Genomic DNA, 11,728 nt, shown 5'->3' on the forward strand with positions numbered 1-11,728 from the left:
GTTTAACAGTGTCTCACGGGTGACGTTCTGGAAATTTATCCAATTTGTTATATCAAATATGATCATAAGGATCAAAGTTGGTACTGCGTGAGACTTTGTGTGTCTCCTTGTGGCGGGGTGCTGGGCTAATAAGGGAATAAGGGTAGCCATCCTGTATGAGGTTCTTCTGGAGTGCTTTAGGGGTCTAGTTAGGCTGTGGGACCACGGCCTCCAGAGCCCTGCCAGCGTTAAATGCTAGTGGTTGTTGTTAGTTTGTTGTTTTGTCACCAGGGAAGGGATTAGATCCAGTCGAGCTGACCTGACCACAGTAGGAAGGTCCACGTACACTTGAGGGCTCGGAAAGCAGTGTTGGGGGGTAGGGGGGCTGGAGTGGCGGAGGGGGAGGCGGACTTCTTGTAAAGTATTACCGGGATGCTTTGAGGTTGGTGTGGAGGGAGTGGAATCTTGGGCAGTGAAGCAGGAAGTGTTCTGGTGTGTCAGGCTCTGTGGGGCACCATGGGCAGTGTGGGTCCAGTACCATGTTCAGGTGGTGAAGATAGCATTGAGGCATGTGTCCAATTCTCAGGCGGGTGATGGGTGTGTATAGTGGATGGCTGGGGGGGGGGGGGGGTTAAAATCCATCTATAAAGTCCAAGGTTAATCTGTCATAGGTGGGCTGTCAATCTGGGTTCAGTGTCTGTTGGATATCCATCTTACGTGAGTCAGTAGGTCACTGTGGTCTGGTGGCCTGTCTATTGGCTGGGGATGTAAGTGTGCCAGGTTGGCTGCTTGGTCATTGGTACGTCTGAGCCTCAGAGGCTGATGAAGGCCAAAGCTGTCATCGGTATGCTGAAGGACTAATTAATCAAGGCAAGGATAAGTGAACTCTCAAATTAACACAACTCTTTATTAATTTCAAAATAAGGAAAACAAAATGATTAAATCAACTTTTCAAACATGGCAACATTCCAAATGTTGAAGGAGACTATAAAGTGAATTTACACTATAAGGCAATATTCTCTCTCTCTCTCTCTCTCTCTCTCTCTCTCTCTCTCTCTCTCTCTCTCTCTCTCTCTCTCTCTCTCTCTCTCTCTCTCTCTCTCTCTCTCTCTCTCTCTCTCTCTCTCTCTCTCTCCTTTTTTTATTTTTACATCTTACATATTGCAATTCTCTCTCTCTCTCTCTCTCTCTCTCTCTCTCTCTCTCTCTCTCTCTCTCTCTCTCTCTCTCTCTCTCTCTCTCTCTCTCTCTCTCTCTCTCTCTCTCTCTCTCTCTCTCTCTCTCTCTCTCTCTCTCTCTCTCTCTCTCTCTCTCTCTCTCTCTCTCTCTCTCTCTCTCTCTCTCTCTCTCTCTCTCTCTCTCTCTCTCTCTCTCTCTCTCTCTCTCTCTCTCTCTCTCTCTCTCTCTACTCTCTCTCTACTCTCTGCTCTCTCTCTCTGTCTGTCTCTCTCTCTCTCTCTCTGATCGTTTTATAAGCAAGAGATTTTGGCAGTGTAACCCACGCATAAGTCAAGGAGGAGTTTCTGTAATAACTTACGCCCTTCCTTATTTAGTTATTAGTTCATATGCTGGTTGGCCTCATCCCATTAATGGTGCGGGCAATCTTGCTTGGCTCATGCTGCCCCCCAGAGCTCCACTTTATCCTCTAAAGAGTTTCACTTGAGTTTTGGTTGATTGGTGGTCATCAAGACATCACGTAGATAGTCTTGGGCCACTCAGCAATGATTAAAAATTGTCAGCTTGTAACAATTAACAGGCAGGACTTGGACCTGGGTCCTCTAGAATGACATGCCCACATGCTGACCACTTCAGTGTGATTTTTCTCTCATTCTTCTAAACAAAAACACATATACACATTTTTTTCTGTGTCAGCTGTTCAGGTTTTTTTTTTTTTTTTTAATCTTTTTAGTTCCACTGTAAAACACTCCTCCTCCTCCTCCTCCTCATCATCATCATCATCATCATCATCTTTGTCTCCTTCCGTTTTTTCTCTTCTTAGTGTTCTTCTATTTTACGTATTTTACTTTTTCTTCTCCATCCTCTTTCTCCTCCTCCTGTTTTTCTTCATCTTATTTTTCTTTTCGTTCTTCCCTCTCTTTTCCTCCTCCTCCTACTTTTTTCCTCTTCCTCCTTTATCGCTTACCCCTCCTCTTCATCTTCCTCCTCCCTGCCTCCTCTTCCCCCTCTTCTGCCTCCCCCTCCCCACCTCTCAGACTAGGGGAGTAGGTTGGGGAGGAGGGGGAGTAACCGGGTGTGCTTGGGGAATACGATGGGCTGGTCGGGGAATATTTTGGGGAAGTTGGGGAGTATGTCGGGGAAGTCGGGGAGTAGGACGGGGATGTAGGTGAGTAAGAAGGACTGGTTGGGGAGTAAGTTGGGGAAGTTGGAGAATATTTTGGGGAGGTTGGGGAATAGCTTGGGGAGGTGGGGGAGTATGTCGGGGAGGTTGGGGAATACTTTGGGGAGGTTGGGGAATAGCTTGGGGAGGTGGGGGAGTATGTCGGGGAGGTTGGGGAGTATTTAGGGGATGGGGAGTATTTTGGGGAAGTTGGGGAGTAGGTTGGGGATGCCGGGGAGTACTGTGGGGAGGAGGGGGAGTAGGAGGGGCTGGTTGGGGAGTACGATGGGGAAGTCGGGGAATATCCAGGGGAGGACGGGGAGTAATTCGGGGCATAGCTCGGGGAGGTTGGAGAATAGCTCGGGGATGTCGGGGAATAGCTAGGGGAAGTTGGGGAATAGCTTGGGGATGTTGGGGAATAACTTGGGGAAGTCGGGGAATAACTAGGTGAGGTTGGGGAATAAGATGGAGAGGTAGGGGAGTAACTTGGGGAGGTTGGGGAATAGGAGGGGCTTGTCGGGGAGTAAGAAGGACTCGTCGGGGAATAGGATGGGGACGTTGGGGAATACGATGGGGAGGTCGGGGAATATGAAGGTGAGGTTGGGGAATATGAAGGAGATGTCGGGGAATAGCTTGGGGAAGTTGGGGAGTACTGTGGGGAGGTCGGGGAATACGTCGGGGAGGTCGGGGAATATCCTGGACTAGCTGGGGTGAGGCTGGGAGAGGTGGGCTGGTAGGCTGGGGAGGAGGGGCAGTAGGATGGGGAGAGAGCTGGGGAAGGAGAGGGGTAATAGGGACTCGGGGCTGGGGAACCTGGGGAACCTGGCTGGGGGCTCCAAGCTGGGGAATACCCTGGGGTGTCTAGGGTTGGTGTCGGGGAGAAGGCCGGCCCCCCTGGAGTCATCCCCCCACCCCCAGGAGTCCACCCGCCGTATGGGGACATAACTGGGGTAGAGGCAGAGGTCCAGGGGGTGTGGGCGGGGGTGTGGGTGGTCGGGGAGGTGGCTGGGGAGGCGCTGGGGAGGGCGGGCATGGACATCAGCATTCCGGGGAGCGGCACTTCCATCCCCAGCTTGCATTTCTCGTCGTCCAAAAGCAGCTGGAACGCCCCTGTCCCTAGGCGGGGTAACTTCCCAAGCATGATCGCCTCGGACACCCCCCGGACTGGGTCAACTTCCGCCGCAGCTGCCGCCTCCATTAGGACATCAACGGACTCCTCAAACGAGCACTTCATGAGCGCTCCGGTGTCCTGACGGTTAATCCCGTGACGCGTGATGGCCATGAGATGCCCCTTGCTGGTCATGACGTCACACAGCAGCGCCAGGTGTCGGTAGTTCACGTACAGGCCATAGAACATCAAGACGGCATTCATCTCCTTCTCAATGCACTTGCGGACGGCCTCGATACCCAGCACGGTGAACACCTCCAGGATGTCATTGGACGTGGTGCGTATGGGGTCGACGTGGCGTTCGCTGAGCACCGTCATGAGCGCGGTGCCGTCGGTCTCGAGCAGCCACTCCGCCACGGCCTTGAACTCCCCCGTCTCGTTGATGAGGATTCTCTTCTTCTCGTCGGTCTGCGGCAAGTGCATGTACACCTTGGAAATGCTGTCCACCCCTTGCAGGCTCAGGTCGTTCAGCATGTTAGCCTCGATGCAGCGTAAGAACGTGTCGTCTTCCATCTTGTCAACCTGTTTTGGGTGGATTGAGGTTGGGTGAAGGGTTAGGGAAGGTAGAGTTTGGTTGGGGAAGAGGAGAAGGTGGAGGAAGATGAGGACATATTAATTGATTAGATTCTTGTCTATTGTCCATGTAGAGAGAAACTAGTTCTCTCTCTCTCTCTCTCTCTCTCTCTCTCTCTCTCTCTCTCTCTCTCTCTCTCTCTCACACACACACACACACACACACACACATATGCTCAAAACCCATCCAGTTCTTTCCTTCCTGTCACCTCCCACCACCTCAGACCCCTCCTTCCCACCCCTCCACACCCCTTCCCCCTTACACCCACACCACCACCACCACCATCACCCACCTGCTCTTCATGGTCATCACTGCCACCCAGCTTGTCGTCGCCTACAATTATCCTGATCCTCAAGACCAGCTTCTCTGCGTTATCGTCGTTGAAGATGCAGTTGAGGTCGTCACCGAACCCGCTGTTGATTTTCTGTGATATCTGTTCCATGGTCAGCTTCCGGTCTGTTGGGGGGGAAGGTTAATTGGTGGAGACTGCGGATTTCCTACAAGAAGACATCACCAAACCAAGCTACATGAACGGAGGCATGATCAAAGGAGCCCAACAGAGGGTGAATTTTTAACATAATACGCTGGAGGGTTAGAAACTAGGGAGAAGTGAGGAATGCTGAGTGTCTCCTACCTGTCATTTTCTTCCTGTCCAGTTCAATCCTCAGCAACCAGGGCGAAATGCGGCTCACGTCAAAGTCCGGCATCTCGTAGTACACGTTGACGAACTCCTGGTCCTCGGATACCACGGTGTTCTGGGGGTCTGGGTCGTAGTAGATTGCCGTGTTGGAGGTGACCTGAGGATTGACGGAGAGCAGGGCAAGGCGTCAGTGGTGGGGGGATACACGGTGAAGGGAGAATGGGTTGAGAATACACTAATAGGGTCGTATTTTAAAACATTTCGTCGCCCAAGTTCACATATTTGACAAGGCTTTCGTATGAGTTTAGGGCATTTCCAGGAGGAGTTTTATGACCCTGGTGGTAGTCTGACCCTTCTTCAGTAGCATGAACCTAACAAAACACTCATTAGAACCCGATCAATCCCCTCTTTGACCTTTAGAAATAGTTGACATGAGAAGCGAAAGTGCCTTATAATACCAGCCTAAGAATCCCCCTCCTCCATACCCACCCACACACACACACACACACACACACATACCTTCCTCAGAGTGGTATGTTCCAGGCGACACAGCACATTCTTCGCCTTCTCCGCATCCCTCGCCGCTGCGCCCGTCAGGAACACAGTCAGGGAGGGAGCCTTGGGCCGCTTGGAGATGTTGATGATTTCCTTGAGTCTTGGCACGCCGAGGGTGACGTTCTTCGACGACACCCCGGCAAAGTGGAAGGTGTTGAGCGTCATCTGCGTCGCTGGTTCCCCGAGGCTCTGAGCTGCCAGGGCCCCCACCATCTCCCCGGGGCTGGCCTGGGGCGGGGAAGATAAGGGGGATGATGCAAGGGGTGAAAAGGGGAAGAGAAAGAATGAGTGTGGTTGATACTGTGATTAGGTTCCTCTTCTATTCTTCCTCCTCTTCCTCTTCGTCTTTTTTTCTTCTTGATTTTCCTCCTTCTCTTATCTACCTCCTGTTACTCCATTGTTTTCTTCCTCCTCCTCCTCCTCCTCCTCCTCCTCCTCCTCTTCAACTCTCCTTCCTTCCCTTTCTTAGCCTCCTCCTGTTACTCCATTGTTTCCTCCTCCTTCTCCTCCTCCTCTTTCTCCTCCTCATCTCTCTCTCCTTCCTTCCCTCTTTTAGCTACCTCCTGTTAATCCTTTCATTTCTTTCTCCTCCTCCTTCTCCTCCTCATCTCTCTCTCCTTCCTTCCCTCTCTTAGCTACCTCCTGTTAATCCTTTCTCTTCTTCTTCCTCCTCCTCCTCATCTCTTTTTACCTTCCTTCTCTTTCTCTAGTTTTTCTTCTATCTTTTCTCCCTTCTACTCTTCCTCTTTTGTTTCTTTCTTCTACTCCTCATCTCTTTTATTTTTGCTTCTCTCCTGTCCTTTCTTCTATCCATCCTCCTTCCCTTCCCTTCCCTTCCCTTCCCTCTCCTCTCCTTGCCTTTCCTTTCCTTTCCTTTCCTTTCCTTCCCTTCCCTTCCCTCTCTCACCTCCTCATAACTAGCCCATTCTACTCCTTCCCGAGCCTCACCCCAGCAGAAAAGACCCCCAAGAAAACCCCAGAACCCTAATACTCACTAACGCGTGGGAAAACCTGGTCTCGATCTCCCCGATGAGCCAGTTGAAGGCCTCTGCGGACAGCCTGTGATCCTCGGCCACTTTCTTGGTGCAGAGGGTGGAGCGTACCAGGCATTGGAAGAGCAGGGTGGCATTAGCGTTGGCCTGCCTGCTGATGGGGTCCTCGCCTGACACAATCACGCACCTCGCCAGCATCTCGTTAACCGACTGCACGATCTTCACCGGGGACAGGTCCGAGGGCGAGCGTTTGTTGATGTGGAAGATTTTCTGCACGTTCCAGATCATGCGCTCGAGGTTGCATGGAAGCACGACCTGTTGATGGGGGTCGGACGAGGTTATCAGAAGGGGTTGTGAGAGGGATGCGTGAAGGGCTGGGAAAGGTACGAGGGAGTGTTTGAGAGGTTGGGGGCTGTGAGGGAATAGGAGATAAGTTAGGGAGTGTGGAGGATAGAAGGGGTTACGTGGGGGTGAGAGAGGGGCTGTAGGGGTTGAGAGAGGGATTATATTGGCATGGAGAGGTTGTGGGAGTATGTGATGGGATATAGAGAGGTGGAAGGGGAGGGAGAAGGGCTGGAGGGGTCCCTTTCTCTCCCATCCCTCCCTTCCTTCTCCCTCCTTCCCTCTCTCCACTTCCTTAACCTTTCTTTCTCTCTCCCTTTCTCTCCCATCCCTTCCTTCTTTCTCTCTCCTTCCCTCTCTCCACTTCCTTAACCTTTCTTTCTCTCTCCCTTTCTCTCCCATCCCTTCCTTCTTTCTCCTTCAGTTTCTACTTTCTCACCTTTTCTTTCCTTCTTCTCTCCCTTCCTCCCTCTACCACACCCCTCTCTAGTCTCTCTCTCCCTCACCCTTTCCTTCCCTTTCCCTTTCTCTCCCATCCCTCCCTTTTATCTCCCTCCTTCAGTCTCTCTACCTCCTCACCCTTTCCTTTCCTTCTTCCCCCTCCCTCCCTCTGCCACACCCCTCTCGAGTCTTTCCCTCACCCTTTCTTTCCCTCCTGGCACCTCTCACCCTTCCTAACCTTAGTGTCACCCTTCGGAAAGATCTGCCGGAGGGCCACGCGATCCTCCTGCAGCTGCCGCCACTCCTCCTCCAGGGTGCTGATGGCCACAGGGGAGCCGATGATCTCCCGGACGACCCCCTCGGTGTAGACCTTCCGCAGGTAGCGCTCGTTGGTCAGGTCGAATCTGTAGTTGTCCTCGAAGCGTCGATGGGAGAGCTTGATCACTGGCAGGGACTGGGTGGTGGGTGGGTTGGGGGGGGTGGGGGGGGGATAGGAACCACATAAATTGGGGTGTTTACTATACAAGATGTGATGTTATGTATGTACGGTTTTGAGCGAGTCGTGTTTTTAAGCAGATATTTTCCACATAAACCACATAAAGTGATGTTATGTATTTATGGTTTTGAGCGAGTCGTGTTTGTAAGCAGATGTTTTCCTCATAAACCACATAAATTGGGGTGTTTACTATACAAGGGGTGATGTTATGTATGTACGGTTTTGAGCGAGTCGTGTTTTTAAGCAGAATAAAGATAGAATGATGATAGGTGACTAGAGGTGATTTTTAACCCACCAAATTACCAAAAAATATCATCCTGAACTTCATAAAATTCTGATGGTGACCCGAATAAAATAAAACTAATGCCGTGGTTTGTGTCGGAAATCCCCCCTCTCACCCCCCTCAGCCCCCCCAAGCCCTGGCAGACTCACCCAACCTCACCTGAAACTCCACGAACTCCCCCGCCAGTCCGTCCTCTCCGTAGCGCAGCTGGATCACCTGTCCGACGCTGTTCCGAACCGTCGCGTCGTAGTTGACCATCACGCTCTCCATGGCCTTGATCAGACGGCGCTGGATGTACCCTGTCTCCGCCGTCTTCACCGCCGTGTCGATGAGCCCCTCCCTCCCTCCCATGGCGTGGAAATAGAACTCGGAGGGGGTCAGGCCGGCCAGGTAGGAGTTCTCGACAAACCCGCGCGATTCTGGCCCATAGTCGTCCTTGATGAAGTGCGGCAGAGTGCGTTTGCGAAAGCCGAAGGGAATCCTCTTGCCCTCGACGTTTTGCTGGCCCACGCATGCTATGACCTGGCGTGGGGATGAGAAAGAGGGATTACTATACAGGGATTACTTTAAGATTTAGGGATATTTAGGAGATGTGTTCAGATAGATAGATAGATAGTTAGATGAGATATTTTGAAGGTTTAACAGGGTGGAAGTGTGTGTGTGTGTGTGTGTGTGTGTGTTGGGGAGAGTAGGAGGAATTACTATATTATTAGCTTTTATCCCCATTTCCAATTATATATGTACAAATCTTTATTCTCTCTCTCTCTCTCTCTCATTTTGTCTATCTATACTAAAGCACGTACACACATACGCACTCACTACCTATCCATTCCCCCTTCCTTTCCTTCCCTTTCCCTTCCCTACCCTTCCTTTTCTCTCCCTTCCCCCCCTCTCCTTTCCCTTCCCTACCCTTCCTTTTCTCTCCCTTCCCCCCCTTTCCTTTCCCTTCTCTACCCTTCCCTTTCCCTCCTTTTCCTTGCCCTTACCTCCCTAACCCTCCTTCCCATCCCTTCCCTTTCCAAACCTTCCCTTCTCCGCCCCACAAAACAAACCTGCGAGATGTTGATGTTCGAGCCCTTGGAACCCGCCACCACCATCGCCTTCAGGTTGTTATACTCCGTCAGGGACTTCTTAGCGGAGCCTCCCGTCTTGTCGCGGGCATCGTTGAGGATACGGTTGACCTGGTTCTCGAAGGTCTGACGGAGGGTGTTGCCTGGGGTCGGCTCGAGCTCGTCATTGTGGGCCTTGTGGATGACGTCAATCACATCCTCCTTGGCCTTTCTGATGGTGTCCTGGGGAGGCGGCAGAGAGAGAAGGGAGGGAGGGAAATGGGGGAGGAGGAAGGAAAGGAGTTAAATTGAGGGAAGGAAGGAAATAATAGGATGAGAGTGGGAAATATTTACACACACACACACACACACACACACTGGAAGTAGACAACGAGGAGTCACTACTAGAAGAAGAAATTACCACCAGGAACACAAGAGGACATAGTAAAAAATTGAGGAAGGGAAGATGCTTGAGCGACATAAAGAAATATAGCTTCCCGCAAAGAAATATAGAGGTTTGGAACAGACTAAGTGAGGATGTAGTATCGGCGAGAAGTGTGCAAAGCTTTAAGGAGAAGTTGGATAAATGTAGATACGGAGACGGGACCACACACACACACGCACACACACACACACTAACTAACTAACTAACACACTAACACTAACACACACTTCCCCCTTCTCTCCCTCTCCTCCTCCTCTTCCTCCCATCTTTCCCCCTCACCATCCCACCCCTAAACCATCCCCTCCACCCCCCTTTCCCAACCCCACAACTCACCTGGATGACCCTATAGGTGTTGGGGTCGGAAATAGTGTCGCCGATGCCTATGCTGTGGCCCTCGAGGAGCAGCCAGTTGTTCACCACAGTCTGGATGTTGCCGTAGAACCTCCCGGCTATCTCGTGTCCCAGCTCCATCCAGGCCAAATGCATCATGGACCCCGAGGAGGCACCCAGCGTCTTCTTGCATAGAATCCCCATCACCAGTTCCCCGTGTTCGACCAAGACCTGTGAGGAGAGGAGAGGAGAGAAGAGAAGAGAGGAGAGGAGAGGAGAGGAGAGGAGAGGAGAGGAGAGAAGGGAAGGGAAGGGAAGAGGAGAGGAGATTTTGTCATTTTCTCAATTCCTTCTTGCTCTCTTCCTATTATTATCACTATCTCATAATTAATCTCTTCTTGTATATGCTGTCTTCTTATCATTCTCTTTCTCCTATCTCTCAATCTTTCTCATCTCCCTTTTCATTCTTTTGTTTATTCAGCGTTTCGTTTATTCGTTGTTCGTTCCGTTTATTCACCGTTCGTTTCATTTATTCACCGTTAGTTTTGCTTATTCGCCGTACCTTAGTGTCGCCCGGGGATATCCACTTGTAGGGCCCGTCATCCTCATCGTCGGGGTGGGCGGCGTGGGTCTTAACGAGGTTCAGGTTGCCAGGTATGATCAAGGTAAACAGCTGCTTGCCTGTATAAGGGGGGACAGGTTAATTGAGAGCTCACAAGTTGAATAAGCGAGTTCACAAAATATTATGGTGGGAAAGGTTATATCTCACTGGTGGATGCTGAGAAAACTAAAATCTTACTGGTGGATGATGGGAAAGGTCAAATCATACTGATGGATGGTGGGAATGGTTGAGTCTCATTAGTGGATGCTGGGAAAGGTTGAATCTCATAGGTGGATGCTTGGAAAGGTTAAATCATACTGATGGATGGTGGGAAAGATTGAGTCTCATTAGTGGATGCTGGGAAAGGTTGAATCTCATTGGTGGATGCTTGGAAAGGTTAAACCATACTGATGGATGATGGGAAAGGTTGTCTCATTAGTGGATGCTGGGAAAGGTTGAATCTCATTGGTGGATGCTGGGAAAGGTTTAAATATTACTGGTTTATGCTGGAAAAGGTTAAATCTCATAGGTGGATGCTGGGAAAGGTTGAATCTTATTGGTGGATGCTGGGAAAGGTTGAATCACATTGGTGGATGCTGGGAAAGGTTGAATCTCATTGGTGGATGCTGGGAAAGGTTAATTATTACTGGTGTATGCTGGAAAAGGTTAAATCTCATAGGTGGATGCTGCGGCAGGTTAAATCTTATTGGTGGATGCTGGGAAAGGTAACTGTGAGAGCTTACTTGTAGGGACCATCGTGGGTGGGGGTGGTGGGTGAGTGAAGCCACCGTCCTCTGGTGTATGCTCCCTGTAGTTAGTTAGTGGATGCTGGGAAAGGTTAAATCTCATTGGTGGATGCTGGTATTAGTTATTTCTTTCTGGTAGGTGCTAGAAAGGTTAAATCTCATTGGTGGATGCTGGGTATGGTTAACCTGGTAGCAGCGACGGGCCAAATTTGTGGCTTTACCATGTAGCAGCGACTGGCCAAATTTGTGCCATGATATAAACCCCCAAAAATAGATGATGCATAAACTGATCACAAATGCTTTGATACATATTATGAAATGGTTTGCGTGAGTGATGATTTTTTCTCATTTTTCTCACTTAGACGGAAGGGCCTTTAAGAAACATGATCCCCGCAGCTACTGGGTTAAATATTGCTGGTGGATGCTGGGTAAGGTTAAATCTTATTGGGAATGGTTAAATCTTACTGTTGGATGCTGGGAAAGGTTAAATCATGTTGGTAGATTCATGGTTCAAATAGGGAAGGTTGTTTGCCAAGGTAACCGAAATTGACCTCACTTTCGGCCACCTCTTTGGATTCTTTTTTGGAGCAGCGAGTAGCGGGCTTTTTTTTTTTCTTTTTTTTTTTTTTTTTTTTTTTTTTTGTGTGTGTGTGTGTGTGTGTGTGTGTGTGTGTGTGTGTGTGTGTGTGTGTGTGTGTGTGTGTGTGTGTGTGTGCCCTTAAGCTGTCTCCTTTGTTGTAAAAAAAAAA

At 50.2% G+C, this 11,728-nt stretch overlaps 1 protein-coding gene across 1 annotated transcript; it reads right to left on the reverse strand.

The window, feature by feature from the left end:
* Positions 1 to 1,886: 1,886 nt before the first annotated feature.
* On the reverse strand, positions 1,887 to 10,412 carry LOC127006180 (DNA-directed RNA polymerase II subunit RPB1-like). The gene is made up of 10 exons (XM_050875732.1): positions 10,195 to 10,412; positions 9,636 to 9,863; positions 8,861 to 9,100; positions 7,968 to 8,330; positions 7,268 to 7,483; positions 6,250 to 6,561; positions 5,219 to 5,482; positions 4,694 to 4,856; positions 4,352 to 4,515; positions 1,887 to 4,007 (listed from the first exon to the last, which is right to left on the reverse strand). Exons 2-10 carry the CDS (start codon positions 9,834 to 9,836, stop codon positions 2,112 to 2,114), a joined length of 3,819 nt encoding a protein of 1,272 aa, XP_050731689.1. The 5' UTR covers positions 9,837 to 9,863; positions 10,195 to 10,412; the 3' UTR covers positions 1,887 to 2,111.
* Between the last annotated feature and the right edge of the window lie 1,316 nt (positions 10,413 to 11,728).

Source organism: Eriocheir sinensis, chromosome 32, assembly GCF_024679095.1.
Source record: "Eriocheir sinensis breed Jianghai 21 chromosome 32, ASM2467909v1, whole genome shotgun sequence".
Classification (NCBI taxonomy): Eukaryota; Metazoa; Arthropoda; class Malacostraca; order Decapoda; family Varunidae; genus Eriocheir; species Eriocheir sinensis.

Bases quoted from the DNA above. Each gene is read 5' to 3' on its own strand.
- LOC127006180 (XM_050875732.1), bottom strand. From the start codon at position 9,836: ATGGGGATTCTATGCAAGAAGACGCTGGGTGCCTCCTCGGGGTCCATG. The intron at 7,484-7,967 runs GTGAGGTTGGGT...CCCACCACCCAG, and splicing joins GGGAGTTCGTGGAGTTTCAG to TCCCTGCCAGTGATCAAGCT. The intron at 6,562-7,267 runs GTTAGGAAGGGT...CCCCATCAACAG, and splicing joins TTCCGAAGGGTGACACTAAG to GTCGTGCTTCCATGCAACCT.